Raw genomic sequence first — 25,470 nt, forward strand, 5'->3', positions numbered from 1 at the left:
AGGCCTTAAAATTACAAAAGCGGTGTGATTGAGGAAATAAAGGAATGCTGTCAGCAGGGGCAGGAGGGCCGGTAGCCAGGCGGATTCAGGTCATTAACACATGAATCAGAGGGGGAGATTAATTCTCACACACAGCAAGAGGTTGAGACCTGGAATGTGGTGTCGGAAAGGGGAATTGGGAGCACGTTCAATAGGAACTTTCGAAATTGGATGGGGAAGCAATTTAATAATTCTTTTTTCCAATTAAGGTGCAATTGAGCGTGGCCAATCCACCTAGCCTGCACATCTTTGGCTTGTGGGGATGAGACCCACGCAGACCCCGGGAAGAATGCGCACACTCCACACGGACAGTGACCTGGGGCCGGGATTGGACCCGGGCCCTCAGCGCCATGAGGCAGCAGTGCTAACCACTGCGCCATCATGCCGCCCAGAGTCAGGGCTGTTATCCCCAGTGGTGAAGGCTCGCTGCATTAAGTCAGTCGTGATCTTTCCAGATCTTTTGATTCAAAATGTACAGAAAGAAAATAAATAATAATAATATCGTCACAAGTAGGCTTACATTAACACTGCAATGAAGTTACTGTGAAAAGCCCCTAGTCGCCACATTCCGGCACCTGTTTGGGTACACAGAGGGAGAATTCAGAATGTCCAATTCACCTGACAGCACGTCTTTCGGGACTTGTGGGAGGAAACCGGAGGAAACCCACGCAGACACGGGGAGAACGTGCAGACTCCGCACAGACAGTGACCCAAGCCGGGAATCGAACCTGGGACGCTGCCGCCGTGAAGCAGCCCGCTAACCAGTGCTGCCGTGCCTCCCGCTTTTCACAACCTCGTGATGTCCGAGAATGCTTCGCCCTCAATGAAGCACTTTTGAAGGGTGATCGGTGTTGTAATGTGGGAGGTGTGACAGCCCGTCTGCACACAGCAAGATCCCAGAGCCACTGATGTGATTAGATAATCTGTCTTTTAATGATGGGATTGTGGCAAGGTGCACTGTCGGTAGAAGACAGCGCCAGGACTCAATCATTTATACGTCAGCATGGCGAGGTATACCCGGGGGGGGGGGGGGGGGGGGGGGGGGGGGGGGGGGGGGGGGGTTGTGTGGCGCAGTGTGTAGCGTCCATGCTTCTGAATGAGAAGCTCTGGATTCGGGTCCCTCTCCAGGATTTGAAGGCCAAGGAAGATGTGCGACCAAACCGGGTGGTCACCAAGGTGCATATCTTTGCAGCGCACAGGAAGGGCGGGAAGAGTGAGAGAGATCGCTCAGCCAAGAAGACAGTTGGAGCCTCGGTGATCATTACCCTGACGTTCAGACTGCAACAGGCAGGTCAGCTTGCCCGTTCCCACAGCGACCTGTACTCTATGTATGATCTGTTGTACACCACACCGCCAATATGGTTCAGACCAGTCTTGGCTGATGCGTCAGTACTATTTGGTAATCCAGGAGGGGGCTGGTTGGATGTTTATTTGATGAATGCGTAACGGATGCCATTGCTGATTACGTGATTACAAATATACAAACTTGTCTTAGTTGTGTGAAGTATATTAGCCTGTATTGTGTGAAAGGTGCTTTTAACTCAAATTAGCAAGTGTGGCTGTAAAAGTTGTGGTAAAATGTCACACCTGGGTGAAGCCAGTCATTAGAGTGGAAGAGAAACATAATAGGAAGTTGTCACAGAAAGTGGGTGATAACAGGTGCTATGAAGTAGACTTTCACTGTTCGAAGACCGAAAATCAATGGTTTCAGACTCAGGCGGCGGGATTCAGTGATCCTGAGGCTAAGTGCAGACGCCGTTGGAAAGGCCGTCGCGTTTCTCGACGGCGTCAACGCGGCCTCAGGATCAGCAATTCTGGCCCCTACAGGGGGCCAGCACGGCACTGGAGCGGTTAACGCTGCTCCAGCTGCTGATCCCGATGTGAACTGGGCGCCGCGGGATCCGCGCATGCGCAGTGGCTCCCTTCAACGCGCCGGCCCCTACGCAACATGGCGCAGGTCTACAGGGACCGGCGCGGAGAAAGGAGGCCACCAGCCAGGGAGGCCGGCCCGCTGATCGGTAAGGCTCGATCACGGGCCGGGCCACATCGGAGGCTACCCCCCCCCAACCATCCCTGGAGTCGGACCACCCCCCAACCATCCCTGGAGTCGGACCCCCCCCCCCAACCATCCCTGGAGTCGGACCCCCCCCCCAACCACCATCCCTGGAGTCGGACCCCCCCCCCCCAACCATCCCTGGAGTTGGACCCCCCCCCCTTCACAGGCTGCCCCCCTGACCCTTCAACGCCGAGTTCCCGCCGGCTGAGAGCCGGTGTGGCCGGCGGCAGCGGGACTCGGCGTTTTTACGACGGCTGCTCGGCCGCTCTGCTCTGCGGAGAATCGCGTGCGTCGGGGCGGCCTGGCACGATTCGCACCGGCCGCGGGGATGCTCTGGCCCAGCCCCGGGCTGAGAGAATCCCACCCAGAGTCCCTTCAGCAGCAGGGATCGCTTGGGGTTATAAGTGTGGGGTGGGTTATTCAAATGTTGACAAGAGTGCGTAGCCCTCTCAGCTCCAGATCAGAAGGTGAGTCACACTCAGTGAATCTGGCACCAATCTCCAGGTTGGTTTCCCCAGTGTCACAGAGGCAGCGCAGCACTGTTGGAGGTTCAATTGGGGTGTGCTTTCCTACTTGGGTAAATGTGAAAGATCCGACAGTCGCCATCCAAAGAAGAACTGGTGAGTTCCTCTCAAATGTCGTGGCCAATATGTACCCCACATCGCACATTAGGTTTCCTGGGAGGTGCCTGTCCAGTATCAATCAGATATTCACTGTCTTAATCAAGAGGCATGATGTGGAGATGCTGGTGTTGGACTGGGGTGAGCACAGTAAGGAGTCTGACAACACCAGGTTAAAGTCCAACAGGTTTGTTTCAAATCACTAGCTTTCGGAGTGTAGCCCCGAAGGATTCCAAACAAACCCGTTAGAGTTTAACCTGGCGTTGTCAGACTTCTAACTTTAAAAAAAATGTAAATTTAGTGTACCCAATTCATTTTTTCCAATTAAGGGGCAATTTAGCGTGGCCAATCCACCTATCCTGCACATTTTTGAGCTGTGGGGGCGAAACCCACGCAAACACGGGGAGAATGTGCAAACTCCACACGGACAGTGGCCCACGGTCGGGATCGAACCTGGGACCTCAGCGCCGTGAGGCAGCATTGCTAACCCACTGCGCCACCGTGCTGCCCTGGTAAGACTTCTTACTTAATGAACAGGATGAGGAGAGAGATTTTTTAAAACAGCTTGATGCTCATTAATAATTAATGTAGGTATTGATTCATTTGGCTCTCAAAGTTGCCTCTTCCTCAGTGGGATGAATGATTTATGCTGGCATTTGTTTATGGCACTGACCTCAGCTATCAACCTCTTCATTCCCTCCAGCTTCCTGTGCATTGGCCAACAGAACTGTCAACTTCATCAAAGTTGAGGTTCTGACAATCACTGAGACACTCTCCGTACAGCTATGGAGCGATATTATATAGGTGTCCAAAATCGGGAGGGGACTTCGTGGAGGAGTTAGGGAGATGTGGTTTACAGCAGTCCAGTAGCACAGAGGTTAGCACTGTTCCTCCACAGCACCAGGGTCCCAGGTTCGATTCCCGGCTTGGGTCACTGAAAAATGAAAAAATGAAAATCGCTTATTGTCACGAGTAGGCTTCAATGAAGTTACTGTGAAAAGCCCCTAGTCGCCACATTCCGGCGCCTGTCCGGGGAGGCTGGTACGGGAATTGAACCGTGCTGCTGGCCTGCTTGGTCTGCTTTAAAAGCCAGCGATTTAGCCGAGTGAGCTAAACCAGCCCCTGTCATGTCTCACAGGATGCGAGCTGGTTGATGAATTCAGAATCAGAACACAGCCTTTCCTTGCTCAGAGATTTTGTTGACTTTGTCCAGTGTCAACACTCCTCCCCCATACCCAGTGCCCCAGCTATCCTCTATTTCTGTGGATGCGATCGAACAAAAATAGTTCTGTTCTGGGTGGGGTCGTCCCTGGAATTTGTAGAGTTGAGAACGACCACGCTATTGAACGCCACTCTGTTATTGTTTTGGGGTCTCAGTGGGGAAGGCCCTGCCAAGGCCACCCTCAGTCGTATTTCTTGCCCTGAGGAGCTCTGTTCACCAGTGCAGATCCACCGAACCCCACCCCCGCAAGGCCCAGACCACCTGTTGCGGAGCCTTTGAGAAACCCACACCCCTCCGCAACCCACACCCAGCTCATACGGGCAGGGTACCCCCACGGCCGATCCCTGGCACGGGCAACATGCCACATGGGCGCCTTGCCCCTGACAGCCTGGCACCTGGGTGGCACTGCCATGCTGCCTGTGTGGCATTGCCTGGGTGGCACTGCCTGGGTGGCACTGCCATGCTGCCTGGGTGGTACTGCCATGCTGCCTGGGTGGCATTGCCTGGGTGGCACTGCCTGGGTGGCACTGCCATGCTGCCTGGGTGGCATTACCTGTGTGGCACTGCCTGGGTGGCACTGCCATGCTGCCTGGGTGGCATTGCCATGCTGCCTGGGTGGTACTGCCATGCTGCCTGGGTGGCATTGCCATGCTGCCTGGGTGGAACTGCCATGCTGCCTGGGTGGCATTGCCATGCTGCCTGGGTGGCATTGCCATGCTGCCTGGGTGGAACTGCCATGCTGCCTGGGTGTCGGGCTACGAGGAAAGGGCAGATGTGACACTCATTGGGCAGTTCTTTCAAAGAGCTGGTACAGGTGCGATTGGCCGAATGGCCTCCTACATTAGGAACTGTATTTACAAACGCACATTCGTTCTGCACTGCAAATCTCGGAGACACCACCCGACTAAAATAATGAGTTCCCAGTTTCGAATCGCCAAAGTAAAGGGAAATGCAGAACTTCACCATAACTCCAGAGAGTTCAGGACAAATCTGAGGGTGTGCTGCCCTGTCGGAGGCACTGTGTTTCAGAAAACCAAAGTCCCTCATCCCCGGGACTATCCTGGTGAATCGTTTCAGCGCTCTCTTCAATGCCTTCACTTCCTTCCTGAAGTTCCTTTCCCAGAACTGGACAGCTGACGTCGAACTAACGACTGACATAAACTCAACATTACCTCCTCGCTTTTGTGCTCCTATTAATGAAATCCAGGATACTGGATGATTTAGTAACTGCTCCCTCAACCTGTCCTGCCACCTTCAATGACTCAATCACAGAAACACCGTTCCCCGAGCTCCTGCTATCTCTCCAGGTTCTTCCTCTCAAAATGAATCACTTCACATTTCTCTGCATTGAGCTTCATCTTCTCCCATCCAACCACTCCGCCAACCTGTCTATGTCCGTTAAAGTTCTACACTGCCCCAGGTTTCACATCATCCGCAAAACTTTGAAATTGCTCCCCGCACGCCAAGGCCTGTGGTATTTATAATATATCACAAAAAGCAAGGGTTCCAATACCGATCCCAAAGAGTTCCACCACAAACCATTCTCCAGCCTGGAAAGTCATCCAATAACCGTCTTATTGTTGGGCAGTCCCTCAGGATCGAGGAGACTTGCTTCTACTCTGAGATCTGGGTTCTGCGCAGGTTGAATAGACCAATCCTGGGTCCGCAGACCCTGCCACAGGTTTGGCAGGTGGTGTTTGATGAGGTGGGTGGGTGGGTGGGACTCTCTGGATTCTGCGCTCCCTTCTGCTGGTAATGCTTGTCCCCCGCGCGCTCCACCCTGCGACACTTGATGTGATTGGTTCTTTTCCAGATGCCTCTTCTCCAGTTTGAGAGTCCAAGGCAAACGATTCCCACGTTTCGGTGGACGTGTCGCCTTTATCCTCTCTCCCCGCTGCTGCTCCTCTCTCCCCGCTGCTGCTCCTCTCTCCCCCCTGCTGCTCCTCTCTCCCCGCTGCTGCTTCTCTCCCCCCACTGCTGCTCCTCTCCCCCCGCTGCTGCTCCTCTCCCCCCGCTGCTGCTCCTCTCCCCCCACTGCTGCTCCTCTCCCCCCGCTGCTGCTCCTCTCCCCCCGCTGCTGCTCCTCTCCCCCCGCTGCTGCTCCTCTCTCCCCGCTGCTGCTCCTCTCCCCCCGCTGCTGCTCCTCTCCCCCCGCTGCTGCTCCTCTCCCCCCGCTGCTGCTCCTCTCCCCCCGCTGCTGCTCCTCTCCCCCCGCTGCTGCTCCTCTCCCCCTGCTGCTGCTCCTCTCCCCCCGCTGCTGCTCCTCTCTCCCCGCTGCTGCTCCTCTCCCCGCTGCTGCTCCTCTCCCCGCTGCTGCTCCTCTCCCCCCGCTGCTGCTCCTCTCCCCCCCGCTGCTGCTCCTCTCTCCCCGCTGCTGCTCCTCTCTCCCCGCTGCTGCTGCTCCTCTCTCCCCGCTGCTGCTGCTCCTCTCCCCGCTGCTGCTCCTCTCCCCCGCTGCTGCTCCTCTCTCCCCGCTGCTGCTCCTCTCCCCGCTGCTGCTCCTCTCCCCGCTGCTGCTCCTCTCTCCCGGCTGCTGCTCCTCTCTCCCCGCTGCTGCTCCTCTCCCCCCGCTGCTGCTCCTCCCCCCCCTGCTGCTCCCCTCCCCCCACTGCTGCCTCCCTCCCCCCGCTGCTGCTCCTCTCTCCCCGCTGCTGCTCCTCTCCCCCCGCTGCTGCTCCTCTCCCCCCGCTGCTGCTCCTCTCCCCCCGCTGCTGCTCCTCTCTCCCCGCTGCTGCTCCTCTCCCCCCGCTGCTGCTCCTCTCCCCCCGCTGCTGCTCCCCTCTCCCCGCTGCTGCTCCCCTCCCCCCGCTGCTGCTCCTCTCTCCCCGCTGCTGCTCCTCTCCCCCGCTGCTGCTCCTCTCTCCCCGCTGCTGCTCCTCTCTCCCCGCTGCTGCTCCTCTCCCCCCGCTGCTGCTCCTCCCCCCCCTGCTGCTCCCCTCCCCCCACTGCTGCCTCCCTCCCCCCGCTGCTGCTCCTCTCTCCCCGCTGCTGCTCCTCTCCCCCCGCTGCTGCTCCTCTCCCCCCGCTGCTGCTCCTCTCCCCCCGCTGCTGCTCCTCTCCCCCCGCTGCTGCTCCTCTCCCCCGCTGCTGCTCCTCTCTCCCCGCTGCTGCTCCTCTGTCCCCGCTGCTGCTCCTCTCCCCCCGCTGCTGCTCCTCTCTCCCCGCTGCTGCTCCCCTCCCCCCGCTGCTGCTCCTCTCTCCCCGCTGCTGCTCCTCTCCCCCCCGCTGCTGCTCCTCTCTCCCCGCTGCTGCTCCTCTCCCCGTTGCTGCTCCTCTCCCCGCTGCTGCTCCTCTCTCCCGGCTGCTGCTCCTCTCTCCCCGCTGCTGCTCCTCTCTCCCCGCTGCTGCTCCTCTCCCCCCGCTGCTGCTCCTCCCCCCCCCTGCTGCTCCCCTCCCCCCACTGCTGCCTCCCTCCCCCCGCTGCTGCTCCTCTCTCCCCGCTGCTGCTCCTCTCCCCCCGCTGCTGCTCCTCTCTCCCCCCTCTGCTGCTCCTCTCTCCCCCCTCTGCTGCTCCTCTCCCCCCGCTGCTGCTCCTCTCCCCCCTCTGCTGCTCCTCTCCCCCCGCTGCTGCTCCTCTCCCCCCGCTGCAGCTCCTCTCCCCCCGCTGCTGCTCCTCTCTCCCCGCTGCTGCTCCTCTCCCCTCCGCTGCTGCTCCTCTCCCCCCGCTGCTGCTCCTCTCTCTCTGCTGCTGCTCCTCTCTCCCCGCTGCTGCTCCTCTCTCCCCGCTGCTGCTCCTCTCCCCCCGCTGCTGCTCCTCTCCCCCCGCTGCTGCTCCTCTCCCCCCCGCTGCTGCTCCTCTCCCCCCGCTGCTGCTCCTCTCCCCCCGCTGCTGCTCCTCTCTCCCCGCTGCTGCTCCTCTCTCCCCGCTGCTGCTCCTCTCTCCCCGCTGCTGCTCCTCTCTCCCCGCTGCTGCTCCTCTCTCCCCGCTGCTGCTCCTCTCTCCCCGCTGCTGCACCTCTCTCCCCGCTGCTGCTCCTCTCTCCCCGCTGCTGCTCCTCTCTCCCCGCTGCTGCTCCCCTCTCCCGGCTGCTGCTCCTCTCTCCCCGCTGCTGCTCCCCTCTCCCGGCTGCTGCTCCTCTCCCCCCGCTGCAGCTCCTCTCCCCCCGCTGCTGCTCCTCTCTCCCCGCTGCTGCTCCTCTCCCCTCCGCTGCTGCTCCTCTCCCCCCGCTGCTGCTCCTCTCTCTCTGCTGCTGCTCCTCTTCCCCCGCTGCTGCTCCCCTCTCCCCGCTGCTGCTCTGCCAATCTTAGCCTTAAATATATTCAATGATGCAGCATCCACCATCTCTGGATAGAAAAGATTCAAAATCTTCTGAGTGAAGACATTTTTGCTCATCTCTGCTCTAGATTACCAATGATTAATCCTCTTTGCTCGAGATAAGATCTTTAGCAAGTCCAACCTTTCCTGATTGATGCAACCTCTGAGTTCCAGAATCATCTGCTGTCATCCTCAAAATCTATGGTACCTTCTGCATTGCCTCTACTGCCACTTTTTTATTGAAGTGCCTGAGTGCAAAAATGATGGCTGAAAGTGTGTTAAGTACCTCTGCGGAGATAGAGAGAAGTGTGTCAAGTATCTGCAGAGATAGAGAAGTGTCTCTGTGGAGGTAACGAGAAGTGTGTCAAGAGATAGAGAAGTGTGTGAAGTGCCTCTGTGGAGATAGAGAGACAGAGAGAGGGCTCAGCATATGGGCCTAAAACATGAAGGTGGCATTCTACAGGGGCAGTTAGCAAGGGCCAGAACAGTGAGAGTTAATTCACTATGAGCAGCTGTTAGTCTGAGCTTTGACAATTGACACAGGCAGACACAGTGGAACAATCTCCCAGGCCAGCAGCCTCTCAGGAGCAGATGCAAAGATTAACAGGATAATTGTAACCTCTTGAATTTCGGGTGCGATGAAAACCTGAACAATTACAGTGCACCCAGTGAAGCAGGCATTTCCTGTCTGTCCTGAAAATGCTCATAGACAGCGGCAAACACCAAACGTTTTCTTCATACAATATGCAGACTGGGGGGGCCCAATGAGATTAGGCTGGGGAGTATCATCCATGTTTCCCACTCTGTACAAAGGTATTCAAAGTGCAGACTTGATCATGGGTACTCGAGTGAAGAACATGTGGCAATTTATCCCAGTGAATGAGGAAACTGTCACACTGTATCCCAGTGAATGAGGAAACTGTCACACTGTATCCCAGTGAATGAGGAAACTGTCACACTGTATCCCAGTGAATGAGGAAACTGTCACACTGTATCCCAGTGAATGAGGAAACTGTCACACTGTATCCCAGTGAATGAGGAAACTGTCACACTGTATCCCAGTGAATGAGGAAACTGTCACACTGTATCCCAGTGAATGAGGAAACTGTCACACTGTATCCCAGTGAATGAGGAAACTGTCACACTGTATCCCAGTGAATGAGGAAACTGTCACACTGTATCCCAGTGAATGAGGAAACTGTCACACTGTATCCCAGTGAATGAGGAAACTGTCACACTGTATCCCAGTGAATGAGGAAACTATCACACTGTATCCCAGTGAATGAGGAAACTGTCACTGTATCCCAGTGAATGAGGAAACTGTCACTGTATCCCAGTGAATGAGGAAACTGTCACACTGTATCCCAGTGAATGAGGAAACTGTCACTGTATCCCAGTGAATGAGGAAATTGACACTGTATCCCAGTGAATGAGGAAATTGACACACTGCATCCCAATGAATGAGGAAACTGTCACACTGTATCCCAGTGAATGAGGAAACTGTCACACTGTATCCCAGTGAATGAGGAAACTGTCACACTGTATCCCAGTGAATGAGGAAACTGTCACACTGTATCCCAGTGAATGAGGAAACTGTCACACTGTATCCCAGTGAATGAGGAAACTGTCACACTGCATCCCAGTGAATGAGGAAATTGTCACACTGCATCCCAGTGAATGAGGAAACTGTCACACTGTATCCCAGTGAATGAGGAAACTGTCACACTGTATCCCAGTGAATGAGGAAACTGTCACACTGTATCCCAGTGAATGAGGAAACTGTCACACTGTATCCCAGTGAATGAGGAAACTGTCACACTGTATCCCAGTGAATGAGGAAACTGTCACATTGGATCCAGTGAGGAGCTTGTGGCACTGGATCCCATTGAGTGAGGAAATTAATTAAGTAAACAAGTAAGTATTTATTGATTTATTTTCCAATTAAGGGGTAATTTAGCATGGCCAATCCCCCTAGCCTGCACATCTTTGGGTTATGGTGGTGAAACCCATGCAAACACGGGGAGAATGTGCAAACTCCACGCGGCAGTGACCCAGGGCTTGGATCAAATCTGGGACCTTGGTGCCATGAGGCAGCAATGCGAACCACTGTGCCACCGGTCGCCCTCATGAGTGTGGAAATGATGGCACTCAATCCCAGTGAGTGAGGAACCTGTGGCACTGCATCCCAGTGAGTGAGGAACCTGGGGCACTGGATCACAGTGAGTGAGGAGCATGTGGCACTGCATCCCAGTGAGTGAGTAGCATGTGGCACTGCATCCCAGTGAGTGAGGAATCTGTGGCACTGTACCCCAGTGAGTGAGGAACCTGTGGCACTGCATCCCAGTGAGTGAGGAACCTGTGGCACTGCATCCCAGTGAGTGAGGAACCTGTGGGACTGTACCCCAGTGAGTGAGGAACCTGTGGCACTGCATCCCAGTGAGTGAGGAATCTGTGGCACTGTACCCCAGTGAGTGAGGAACCTGTGGCACTGCATCCCAGTGAGTGAGGAACCTGTGGCACTGCATCCCAGTGAGTGAGGAGCATGTGGTACTGCATCCCAGTGAGTGAGGAACCTGTGGGACTGTACCCCAGTGAGTGAGGAACCTGTGGCACTGCATCCCAGTGAGTGAGGAACCTGTGGCACTGCATCCCAGTGAGTGATGAACCTGTGGCACTGCATCCCAGTGAGTGAGGAACCTGTGGCACTGCATCCCAGTGAGTGAGGAACCTGTGGCACTGCATCCCAGTGAGTGAGGAACCTGTGGCACTGCATCCCAGTGAGTGAGGAACCCGTGGGACTGTACCCCAGTGAGTGAGGAACCTGTGGCACTGCATCCCAGTGAGTGAGGAATCTGTGGCACTGCATCCCAGTGAGTGAGGAACCTGTGGCACTGCATCCCAGTGAGTGAGGAACCTGTGGCACTGCATCCCAGTGAGTGAGGAGCATGTGGTACTGCATCCCAGTGAGTGATGAACCTGTGGCACTGCATCCCAGTGAGTGAGGAACCTGTGGCACTGCATCCCAGTGAGTGAGGAGCATGTGGTACTGCATCCCAGTGAGTGATGAACCTGTGGCACTGCATCCCAGTGAGTGATGAACCTGTGGCACTGCATCCCAGTGAGTGAGGAACCTGGGGCACTGGATCCCAGTGAGTGAGGAGCATGTGGCACTGCATCCCAGTGAGTGAGGAGCATGTGGCACTGGATCCCAGTGAGTGAGGAACCTGTGGCACTGCATCCCAGTGAGTGAGGAACCTGTGGGACTGTACCCCAGTGAGTGAGGAACCTGTGGCACTGCATCCCAGTGAGTGAGGAACCTGTGACACTGGATCCCAGTGAGTGAGGAACCTGTGACACTGGATCCCAGTGAGTGAGGAACCTGTGGCACTGCATCCCAGTGAGTGAGGAACCTGTGGCACTGCATCACAGTGAGTGAGGAACCTGTGGCACTGCATCCCAGTGAGTGAGGAACCTGTGGCACTGCATCCCAGTGAGTGAGGAACCCGTGGGACTGTACCCCAGTGAGTGAGGAACCTGTGGCACTGCATCCCAGTGAGTGAGGAATCTGTGGCACTGCATCCCAGTGAGTGATGAACCTGTGGCACTGCATCCCAGTGAGTGATGAACCTGTGGCACTGCATCCCAGTGAGTGATGAACCTGTGGCACTGCATCCCAGTGAGTGAGGAACCTGTGGCACTGCATCTCAGTGAGTGAGGAACCTGTGGCACTGCATCCCAGTGAGTGAGGAACCTGTGGCACTGCATCCCAGTGAGTGAGGAACATGTGGCACTGCATCCCAGTGAGTGAGGAACCTGTGGCACTGCATCCCAGTGAGTGAGGAGCATGTGGCACTGGATCCCAGTGAGTGAGGAGCATGTGGCACTGCATCCCAGTGAGTGAGGAGCATGTGGCACTGGATCTCAACATGTGAGGAAATTGTCACACTGGATAAAAAGCAGGATCTCTCGGGCTGTAATCACAGCATTACTCCCTGTGCCAGTGAGGCTAGAAATAGGAGGATAGTGCAGCCAAATACGTGGCTAAACTGGTGGTGTAGGAGGGAGGGTTTCAGGTTTTTGGACCATTGGGATCTCTTCCGGGGCAGGTGGGATCTGTACAAGAAGGACGGGTTGCAACTAAACTGGAGGAGCACTGATATCTTGGCTGGGAGGTTTGCTAAATTCACTCAGGAGGATTTGAACTAGCATGGCAGGGGCTGCGAACCAGAGTGTGAGCTTAGAAGGTGTAATAACTGAAGAGGAAATAGAGAATCAAAATAAAAGAACAATATCACCCTCAAGCAGATCAAAAAGGTTTAGCACAGGGCTAAATCGCTGGCTTTGAAAGCAGACCAAGGCAGGCCAGCAGCACGGTTCGATTCCTGTACCAGCCTCCCCGAACAGGCGCCGGAATGTGGCGACTAGGGGCTTTTCACAGTAACTTCATTTGAAGCCTACTTGTGACAATAAGCAATTTAAAAGCCAGTGATTTAGCCCAGTGTGCTAAACCAGCCCTGTATGCAACTTGTGACAGCTCTGGGCTACACTTTGCATGACGGGAGGTGGGTTGTTTTATATGCTTATAGACCTTATGGAGCACATTAGATTTTATACAAAGTTTTTAATTTTCCACATCTTGATTGAATCTTACATAGTTGTGTAGGTTTATTGTGTCAGCTACAAATACCATCCAGCTGTTATTTAGTCCATTCATTGAGGATAGGGTATCTGTAAATACGGCATTCAGTCAATACACTTCCTTTGCATCTCTCACTTTCTCTCCTCCTCTCCCCCCCCCCTCCCCCCCCCTCCCCCCCCCCTCCCCCCCCCCCTCCCCCCCCCCTCCCCTCTCTCTATCTCCGTCTGTGTATTGCATCCTCACTGCCTGTCTTTCCTCCTCTCTTGCTCGTTTTCACATTCGCTCTCTTTCGCGTCTCACTTTCTGTCTGCCTCATTCATTGGTTGGATTTTAACTCACTAAAAATGCATACACTTGCACAAAATTAAAATCTGGCTCATTCTCTCTCTCTCCTTCAGTCACTCCCTTTTTCTCAGTCTTATCATTCTTCCTCTCTGTCTCCCACTCTGTCCATCTCATAGAAAGAATCAGAGAATAGAATCATAGAATCCCTACAGTGCAGAAGGAGGCCATTTGGCCCATCGAGTCTGCTCCGACCATCTGAAAGAGCACTCCATCCAAGTCCACTCCTCCACCCTATCTAATTAATCCCTTAACCTAACCTGCACATCTTTGGACTGTGGGAGGAAACCGGAGCACCCGGAGGAAACCCACGCAGACACAGGGAGAACATGCAGACTCCGCACAGACAGTGAACCGAGCCGGGAATCAAACCCGGGTCCCTGGCGCGGGTGAGGCAGCAGTGCCAACCACTGTGCCACCATTACGCCCAAGAAAGTTAATTACATTTTTCGCTATGTTAGTTAATGAAGGTTAATTAAATCTCTCTCTATGTCACACTCTGTCTCTTACTCGCCTATCACACTTCCTATCTGTCTCTCTTTCTCACTGACACTTGTCTCTAATCTTTTTCCCTCCCTCAATAACTCTTTCTCTGCCTCTCTCACTTTCTCCCTCTCTCTCTCTCTCTGTATTTATGTCACGGTCTGTCTCTCACTCTCTTATCTTTCTTCTGCTCTGCCTCTCTCTGCCTCTCCTTTGTGTTCCAGTCAATCACCATAATCACAGTCTAACAGGATGAGCCCCTAACCTTGAACAGTCTATAACAATACCTCCTCCAACAGCTTACCCGATGTGCAATTTTATTCCTGGCATGGATCTGTCTGAGTGCAGACGCTTCCATTCTTTTATTCTGCTGGTTGCCATGGTGAGGAAGGCATCCCACCTAAACTCTTGCAGGTGTTAGCCTGATTACTGCCTCCACCTGGGGTGCCTCATCCTTTATTTTGACTTTGAACCAGACAGATCGTTGAGTGGAGTTAGTAGCTGAATTGACGCTTCCCTCAACCCCCCCCCCCCCCACCTTAATGATGGAGAATGTGTAGTATTTACCTCCAGGACTCCCCCCCCCCCACCCCCCCCCACCCCCCCCACCCTCCCCACCACCCCCCCACCCCCCCCCACCCTCCCCACCCTCCCACCACCCCCCCCACCACCCCCCGCCCCACATCCACCCCCAACTTGCCAACAGTTAACATGAGGTTGAGAACGTTATCTCTGAGGTTTACGGATGATAATTGATTATGCAGTCAATAGCTTTGATTAACAATCAGCCTGAGAATGAGCAACACTGTCATTCGCTCGTCTGCCTGTCTTGGATGTTGACACTTACCTCCTGTCAGAGCGTGTAAGATAGAGACCGAGAGAGAGAGAGAGGCGGGTTTTCATCTTGGTTCTGGGGAAGTGCCATGAGAAGGAGAACGAGGAGTGGGTAGGCGGAGGGACAAGGGGGAGAGTGACGATGGGTGAACGACCACAGCACCCACAGGGTTTGACCTGGTCATCGTGGAGTCGGGGCGGGCTTGTCAGTTTGTTGTGGTCACTGTATGTCTCCGTCTTGTTTCTGGACCTGTCTGTCTCTGGCCAGTCACTGTTCAAAATGCCGCATGTCTCTGCCACCCAAAACCCGTCAGCAGCTTTGGTATTTCTCCCGACAGACCCGATCAGCCAGGAGAGGAGTAACGAGAGTGGAACATCAGCCCCCACCTCTGACAACGATGACACTTCATTTGGCTACACAGGTAGAGCTTGTTCTCTCTCTCTCGTCATCTCTCTTTCTCTATTGGTCGTCTTCCTGGACACACTCCCTTTCCTCCACATTGCCACAGTTATCCTCACCTTCCTTCTCCAACTCCCCATCACCATAGTTACCCTCTTCCTCCTCCCCATCACCATAGTTACCCTCTTCCTCCTCCCCATCACCATGGTTACCCTCTTCCTCCTCCCCATCGCCATGGTTACCCTCTTCCTCCTCCCCATCACCATAGTTACCCTCTTCCTCCTCCCCATCACCATGGTTACCCTCTTCCTCCTCCCCATCACCATGGTTACCCTCTTCCTCCTCCCCATCACCATGGTTACCCTCTTTCTCCTCCCCATCACCATGGTTACCCTCTTCTTCCCCATCACCATGGTTACCCTCTTCCTCCTCCCAATCACCATAGTTACCCTCTTCCTCCTACCCATCACCATGGTTACCCTCTTCCTCTTCCCCATCACAATAGTTACCCTCTTCCTCCTCCCTATCACCATAGTTACCCTCTTCCTCCTCCCTATCACCATGGTTACCCTCTTCCTCCTCCCCATCACCATAGTTACCTCTTCCTCCTCCCCATCACTATAGTTACCCTCTTCCTCCTCCCCGTCACCATGGTTATCCTCTTCCTCCTCCCCATCACCATGGTTACCCTCTTCCTCTTCCCCATCACCATGGTTACCCTCTTCCTCCTCCCTATCACCATAGTTACCCTCTTCCTCCTCCCCATCACTATAGTTACCCTCTTCCTCCTCCCCGTCACCATGGTTATCCTCTTCCTCCTCCCCATCACTATAGTTACCCTCTTCCCCATCACCATGGTTACCCTCTTCCTCCTCCCCATCACCATGGTTACCCTCTTCCTCCTCCCCATCACCATGGTTACCCTCTTCCTCTTCCCCATCACCATGGTTACCCTCTTCCTCCTCCCCATCACCATGGTTATCCTCTTCCTCCTCCCCATCACCATTGTTATCCTCTTCCTCCTCCCCATCACCATGGTTACCCTCTTCCTCCTCCCCATCGCCATGGTTACCCTCTTCCTCCTCCCCATCACCATAGTTACCCTCTTCCTCCTCCCCATCACCATGGTTACCCTCTTCCTCCTCCCCATCACCATGGTTACCCTCTTCCTCCTCCCCATCACCATGGTTACCCTCTTCCTCCTCCCCATCACCATGGTTACCCTCTTCTTCCCCATCACCATGGTTACCCTCTTCCTCCTCCCAATCACCATAGTTACCCTCTTCCTCCTACCCATCACCATGGTTACCCTCTTCCTCTTCCCCATCACAATAGTTACCCTCTTCCTCCTCCCTATCACCATAGTTACCCTCTTCCTCCTCCCTATCACCATGGTTACCCTCTTCCTCCTCCCCATCACCATAGTTACCTCTTCCTCCTCCCCATCACTATAGTTACCCTCTTCCTCCTCCCCGTCACCATGGTTATCCTCTTCCTCCTCCCCATCACCATGGTTACCCTCTTCCTCTTCCCCATCACCATGGTTACCCTCTTCCTCCTCCCTATCACCATAGTTACCCTCTTCCTCCTCCCCATCACTATAGTTACCCTCTTCCTCCTCCCCGTCACCATGGTTATCCTCTTCCTCCTCCCCATCACTATAGTTACCCTCTTCCCCATCACCATGGTTACCCTCTTCCTCCTCCCCATCACCATGGTTACCCTCTTCCTCCTCCCCATCACCATGGTTACCCTCTTCCTCTTCCCCATCACCATGGTTACCCTCTTCCTCCTCCCCATCACCATGGTTATCCTCTTCCTCCTCCCCATCACCATGGTTATCCTCTTCCTCCTCCCCATCACCATAGTTACCCTCTTCCTCCTCCCCATCACTATGGTTACCCTCTTCCTCTTCCCCATCACCATGGTTATCCTCTTCCTCCTCCCCGTCACCATGGTTATCCTCTTCCTCCTCCTGATCACCATGGCTGGTATTCCCTCCCCACCTCCTCCTCTTTATCAATTACCCCACCATTACCACATCCCCTCATCCCAAACCCATCTCCAAACTGTCAAACCCCAACGCAGCCTCCACAATCCTGACTCCAAACTGAGCATTTTCATCACTCACTCAAACTGATTCCACTCTCATTCCATGACCAAAGCCTAAATCGCTCTTTATTTTCTGCTTCCATTTAAGATGAATTGTTAACTTGTGTTATTGTGATTCCGAGAGACCATTGAGCTGACATTTCTGTTCGATCGATGGATGATGCTAAATGGTTTCATTCGCTGTTTGACGAAACCAAGGTGCTCGAAATGGGGCTTCTAAATCCTGGACAATTAAACACTTGGAGATGTTGTTGACCTCCTCTCGTTACTTCGCGATTGGTCTGTTTCAGAATGACCTGTCAACTAATTAAAAGGGCAATGTTGAGAAAGGCAAATCGGGAACAGAGGAAGCCTGAAGTAGGAATGGAGGGAGAAGGAAAGTTGTGGGGAATTCTCCCACTTTGTGTACCTCAGATGGATATCTAACTCACTGCGAAATCCCATATTGTAAACTCCGGCATTTCCCAGTAAGAGGGCCGAAGGGCCTGTTGTTGTGCTGCATTGTTCCATCGATATTCAAATGTTTGGTGATACCTACAGAGAGACAAACTGAACTTCTTTACCCGCTGTCTGTCTGTAAGCAGAGGTGTTTCTAATTGTTTTAAAACAAGCCGTGTCTCAGTTTCTCCAAACCCTCAGTTTGTCTGTTATATCCCGCCTGAGACCCACAGCGATGGACCAATTAGCCTCCCCGCGGGGGCCATCAGCGGAGTAATGAAAATCGCTTATTGTCACGAGTAGGCTTCAATGAAGTTATTGTGAAAAGCCCCTAGTCGCCACATTCCGGCGCCTGTCCGGGGAGGCTGGTACGGGAATCGAACCGTGCTGCTGGCCTGCTTGGTCTGTTTTAAAAGCCAGCGATTTAGCCTGGTGAGCTAAACCAGCCCAGTAATGGACTCTGTCGTAAAGACCGGCCCAGAAAGGAGCTGAGCAGAGTAGTCCCGGCTGAAATCTGGAGTGTACCCTGTCTATAATCTACTGTGTAATAAAATAAGTTTACTTACGCCCCTCATTGGAACTCCTCAATGGCCACTGGAGTGCGGTTACATTTTTTGAAGTAATTCACAGCAAATTCTCTTTATGGTTAAGTCAGAAGGTTAGTTTATTCAGCACCCAGTGGTGGAAGCGTGAGGGAGTGGGGAGTGAGGCGGGGGAGGAGAATGAATGCAACATCACGCGTTCGCTCACTCTCTCACTCAAACACACATACATTATGGGAAAAGGAAAAAAACGAGGGGATGTTTATCTGCTGCCTGGAACTGGCTTTTGCGTTACGGTTTATGGGTTCCCAGTTATTAGCTTCTGAAAGAGTCACCATGTCGAGGACCCTGTTTTGGGGAGCCATTGTCCTGGGGAGACCCCATGACTTTGCTGGACTGGGGAAACTTACCAAGATGTAAATGACGTCCCTTTTCCCATCGATGGTCCCCTTTTGAAAGAAAATGGGCCTCGGATAGTCCCAGGTGTGGGGTGGGTCTATTGACAGCTCTGCATGGAATTACCGGCCGATTCTCTGCCCCGCCGCGCCACATTTCTGCCTCGACCCGCCGGCGGGATTCTACATTACGCCGGTCGGTCAGTGGGGTTTCCCGTGGTGGGGCCCACGCCGTCGGGAAACCCCCGGCTGCCGGCAAAATCCCGCCGGCGGAGAATCCCGGCCAACATGTTTTTTTAAATGTTCTTAATCTCCTTTTTCACATTTTCTCCCAAATTTACACCCACCAACAATAACCAATAATCAGTAACAAATACGTCAATCTCCATAACAATAACAACGATCCCATCCTCCCACCAAACCCCAACCATCAGTCCGCATGTTCACACACACAAATGACAAAAAGGAATCAGGAATCACCCATAGTCGCCATTAGCACACACCACCCCCCTCCCCCCAACCCTCCCAACACCCCCCCCCCCCCCCCAACTAATGTTCGATGTTATCGAGTTCTTGAAAGTGTATGATGAATAATGCCCATGAATTGTAGAACCCCTCCATCCTTCCCCTCAGTTCAAACTTAACCTTCTCAAGAGTCAAGAATTCCAACAGGTTCCCCCGCCACGCTACAGGGTGGAGGGACTGATCCCACTAAACCATGCAGCACTGGGACCCATCCCCATTAACCATACAGCACTGGGACCCATCCCCATAAACCATACAGCACTGGGACCATCCCCATAAACCATACAGCACTGGGACCCATCCCCATTAACCATACAGCACTGGGACCCATCCCCATAAACCATACAGCACTGGGACCCATCCCCATTAACCATACAGCACTGGGACCCATCCCCATTAACCATACAGCACTGGGACCCATCCCCATTAACCATACAGCACTGGGACCCATCCCCATAAACCATACAGCACTGGGACCCATCCCCATTAACCATACAGCACTGGGACCCATCCCCATAAACCATACAGCACTGGGATTGATCCCCATAAACCATACAGCACTGGGACCCATCCCCATAAACCATACAGCACTGGGACCCATCCCCATAAACCATACAGCACTGGGACCCATCCCCATTAACCATACAGCACTGGGACCCATCCCCATAAACCATACAGCACTGGGACCCATCCCCATAAACCATACAGCACTGGGACCCATCCCCATAAACCATACAGCACTGGGACCCATCCCCATAAACCATACAGCACTGGGACCCATCCCCATAAACCATACAGCACTGGGACCCATCCCCATAAACCATACAGCACTGGGACCCATCCCCATAAACCATACAGCACTGGGACTGATCCCCATAAACCATACAGCACTGGGACCCATCCCCATAAACCATACAGCACTGGGACCCATCCCCATTAACCATACAGCACTGGGACCCATCCCCATAAACCATACAGCACTGGGACTGATCCCCATAAACCATACAGCACTGGGACCCATCCCCATTAACCATACAGCACTGGGACCCATCCCCATAAACCATACAGCACTGGGATTGATCCCCATAAACCATACAGCACTGGGACTGATCCCCATTAGCCATACAGCACTGGGACCCATCCCCATAAACCATACAGCACTGGGACTGATCCCCATTAGCCATACAGCACTGGGACCCATCCCCATAAACCATACAGCACTGGGACCCATCCCCATAAACCATACAGCACTGGGACCCATCCCCATAAAACCATACAGCACTGGGACCCATCCCCATAAACCATACAGCACTGGGACCCATCCCCATAAACCATACAGCACTGGGATTGATCCCCATAAACCATACAGCACTGGGACCCATCCCCATAAACCATACAGCACTGGGACCCATCCCCATAAACCATACAGCACTGGGACCCATCCCCATAAACCATACAGCACTGGGATTGATCCCCATAAACCATACAGCACTGGGACTGATTCCCATAAACCATACAGCACTGGGATTGATCCCCATAAACCATACAGCACTGGGACTGACCCCATAAACCATACAGCACTGGGACCCATCCCCATAAACCATACAGCACTGGGACTGATCCCCATTAACCATACAGCACTGGGACTGATCCCCATAAACCATACAGCACTGGGACCCATTCCCATAAACCATACAGCACTGGGGACCCATCCCCATAAACCATACAGCACTGGGACCCATCCCCATAAACCATACAGCACTGGGATTGATCCCCATAAACCATACAGCACTGGGACCCATCCCCATAAACCATACAGCACTGGGATTGATCCCCATAAACCATACAGCACTGGGACCCATCCCCATTAGCCATACAGCACTGGGACCCATCCCCATAAACCATACAGCACTGGGATTGATCCCCATAAACCATACAGCACTGGGACCCATCCCCATAAACCATACAGCACTGGGACCCATCCCCATAAACCATACAGCACTGGGATTGATCCCCATAAACCATACAGCACTGGGACCCATCCCCATTAACCATACAGCACTGGGACCCATCCCCATAAACCATACAGCACTGGGATTGATCCCCATAAACCATACAGCACTGGGACCCATCCCCATTAACCATACAGCACTGGGACCCATCCCCATAAACCATACAGCACTGGGACCCATCCCCATTAACCATACAGCACTGGGACCCATCCCCATAAACCATACAGCACTGGGACCCATCCCCATTAACCATACAGCACTGGGACCCATCCCCATAAACCATACAGCACTGGGACCCATCCCCATAAACCATACAGCACTGGGACCCATCCCCATAAACCATACAGCACTGGGATTGATCCCCATAAACCATACAGCACTGGGATTGATCCCCATAAACCATACAGCACTGGGACCCATCCCCATAAACCATACAGCACTGGGATTGATCCCCATAAACCATACAGCACTGGGACTGATCCCCATAAACCATACAGCACTGGGACCCATCCCCATAAACCATACAGCACTGGGACCCATCCCCATAAACCATACAGCACTGGGACCCATCCCCATAAACCATACAGCACTGGGATTGATCCCCATAAACCATACAGCACTGGGACTGACCCCATAAACCATACAGCACTGGGATTGATCCCCATTAACCATACAGCACTGGGACCCATCCCCATAAACCATACAGCACTGGGACCCATCCCCATAAACCATACAGCACTGGGACCCATCCCCATAAACCATACAGCACTGGGATTGATCCCCATAAACCATACAGCACTGGGATTGATCCCCATAAACCATACAGCACTGGGACCCATCCCCATAAACCATACAGCACTGGGACCCATCCCCATAAACCATACAGCACTGGGACCCATCCCCATAAACCATACAGCACTGGGACCCATCCCCATAAACCATACAGCACTGGGATTGATCCCCATAAACATACAGCACTGGGACCCATCCCCATAAACCATACAGCACTGGGACCCATCCCCATAAACCATACAGCACTGGGATTGATCCCCATAAACCATACAGCACTGGGACCCATCCCCATAAACCATACAGCACTGGGATTGATCCCCATAAACCATACAGCACTGGGACTGATCCCCATTAACCATACAGCACTGGGATTGATCCCCATAAACCATACAGCACTGGGACTGACCCCATAAACCATACAGCACTGGGACCCCTCCCATAAACCATACAGCACTGGGACTGATCCCCATAAACCATACAGCACTGGGACCCATCCCCATAAACCATACAGCACTGGGACCCATCCCCATAAACCATACAGCACTGGGACTGATCCCCATAAAACCATACAGCACTGGGACCCATCCCCATAAACCATACAGCACTGGGATTGATCCCCATAAACCATACAGCACTGGGATTGATCCCCATAAACCATACAGCACTGGGATTGATCCCCATAAACCATACAGCACTGGGACTGATCCCCATAAACCATACAGCACTGGGACCCATCCCCATAAACCATACAGCACTGGGATTGATCCCCATAAACCATACAGCACTGGGACCCATCCCCATTAAACCATACAGCACTGGGACCCATCCCCATAAACCATACAGCACTGGGACCCATCCCCATAAACCATACAGCACTGGGACCCATCCCCATAAACCATACAGCACTGGGATTGATCCCCATAAACCATACAGCACTGGGATTGATCCCCATAAACCATACAGCACTGGGACTGATCCCCATAAACCATACAGCACTGGGATTGATCCCCATAAACCATACAGCACTGGGACCCATCCCCATAAAACCATACAGCACTGGGATTGATCCCCATAAACCATACAGCACTGGGACCCATCCCCATAAACCATACAGCACTGGGACCCATCCCCATAAACCATACAGCACTGGGACCCATCCCATAAACCATACAGCACTGGGCCCATCCCCATAAACCATACAGCACTGGGATTGATCCCCATAAACCATACAGCACTGGGACCCATCCCCCATAAACCATACAGCACTGGGATTGATCCCCATACACCATACAGCACTGGGAGCCCATCCCCATAAACCATCAGCACTGGGACCCATCCCATAAACCATGCAGCACTGGGACCCATCCCCATAAACCATACAGCAACTGGGACCCAATCCCCATAAACCATACAGCACTGGGACCCATCCCCATTAACCATACAGCCTGGGACTGATCCCCATAAACCATACAGCACTGGGACCCATCCCCATAAACCATACAGCACTGGGACCCATCCCCCATTAACCATACAGCACTGGGACCCATCCCCATAAACCATACAGCACTGGGACCCATCCCCATAAACCATACAGCAACTGGGATTGATCCCCATAAACCATACAGCACTGGGACCCATCCCCCATAAACCATACAGCACTGGGATTGATCCCCATAAACCATACAGCACTGGGACTGATCCCCATAAACCACACAGCACTGGGATTGATCCCCATAACCATACAGCACTGGGATTGATCCCCATAAACCATACAGCACTGGGATTGATCCCCATAAACCATACAGCACTGGGACCCATCCCCATAAAACCATACAGCACTGGGACTGACCCCATAAACCATACAGCACTGGGACCCATCCCCATAAACCATACAGCACTGGGATTGATCCCCATAAACCATACAGCACTGGGATTGATCCCATAAACCATACAGCACTGGGACCCATCCCCATAAACCATACAGCACTGGGACCCATCCCCATAAACCATACAGCACTGGGACCCATCCCCATAAAACATACAGCACTGGGATTGATACCCCCATAAACCATACAGCACTGGGATTGATCCCCATAAACCATACCGCACTGGGATTGATCCCCATAAACCATACAGCACTGGGACCATCCCCATAAACCATACAGCACTGGGACTGACCCATAAACCATACAGCACTGGACCCATCCCCATAAACCATACAGCAACTGGGATTGATCCCATAAACCATACAGCACTGGGATTGATCCCCATAACCATAACAGCACTGGGACCCATCCCCATAAACCATACAGCACTGGGACCATCCCAATAAACCATACAGCACTGGGACCCATCCCCCATAAGACCACATAAGCACTGGGACTGACCCCATAAACCATACAGCACTGGGACCCATCCCCATAAACCATACAAGCACTGGGATTGATCCCCATATAACCATACAGCACTGGGATTGATCCCCCATAAACACATCAGCACTGGGACCCATCCCCATAAACCATACAGCACTGGGACCCATCCCCATAAACCATACAGCACTGGGACCCATCCCATAAACCAGACAGCACTGGGATTGGTCCCCATAAACCATACAGCACTGGGACCCATCCCCATAAACCATACAGCACTGGGATTGATCCCCATAAACCATACAGCACTGGGATTGATCCCCATAAACCATACAGCAACTGGGACCCATCCCATAATCCATACAGCACTGGGACCCATCCCCATAAACCATACAGCACTGGATTGTCCCCATAAACCATACAGCACTGGGACCCATCCCCATAAACCTACAGCACTGGGACCCATCCCCATAAACCATACAGCACTGGGACCCATCCCCATAAACCATACAGCACTGGGACCCATCCCCCATAAACCATACAGCACTGGGACCCATCCCCATAAACCATACAGCACGGGATTGATCCCCATAAACCATACAGCACTGGGATTGATCCCCATAAACCATGCAGCACTGGGACCCATCCCCATAACCATACAGCACTGGGACCCTCCCCATAAACCATACAACACTGGGACCCATCCCCATAAACCATACAGCACTGGGAATTGATCCCCATAAACCATACAGCACTGGACTGATCCCCATAAACCATACAGCACTGGGACTGATCCCCCATAACCATACAGCACTGGACTGATCCCCATAAACCATACAGCACTGGGGACTGGATCCCCATTAAACCTACAGCACTGGGACTGATCCCCATTAACCATACCACGCACTGGGATTGATCCCCATAAACCATAACAGCACTGGGATTGATCCCCATAACCATACAGCACTGGGACCCATCCCATAAACCATACAGCACTGGGACCCATCCCCATAAACCATACAGCACTGGGACCCATCCCCAATAAACCATACAGCACTGGGACCCATCCCCATAAACCATACAGCACTGGGACCCATCCCCATTAACCTACAGCACTGGGATTGATCCCCATAAACCATACAGCACTGGGACCCATCCCCATAAACCATACACGCACTGGGACTGATCCCCATTAACCATACAGCACTGGGACCCATCCCCATAAACCATACGCACTGGGATTGATCCCCATAAACCATACAGCATTGGGACTGATCCCCATTAACCATACAGGCACTGGGACCCATCCCCATAAACCATACAGCACTGGGACTGATCCCCATAAACCATACAGCACTGGGTTAATCCCCATAAACCATACAGCACTGGGACATC

At 53.4% G+C, this 25,470-nt stretch overlaps 1 protein-coding gene across 1 annotated transcript in view; it reads left to right on the forward strand.

Moving 5' to 3' along the window:
• robo1 (roundabout, axon guidance receptor, homolog 1 (Drosophila)) overlaps positions 1–25,470 on the forward strand; it is a 738,067-nt gene that overhangs the window by 257,358 nt on the left and 455,239 nt on the right. The window contains 1 exon segment of the mRNA XM_038801251.1: positions 14,829–14,912. Coding sequence (XP_038657179.1) covers positions 14,829–14,912 — 84 coding nt within the window.

The sequence above is a fragment of the Scyliorhinus canicula genome, chromosome 7 (genome assembly GCF_902713615.1).
Source record: "Scyliorhinus canicula chromosome 7, sScyCan1.1, whole genome shotgun sequence".
NCBI classification, from domain to species: Eukaryota; Metazoa; Chordata; class Chondrichthyes; order Carcharhiniformes; family Scyliorhinidae; genus Scyliorhinus; species Scyliorhinus canicula.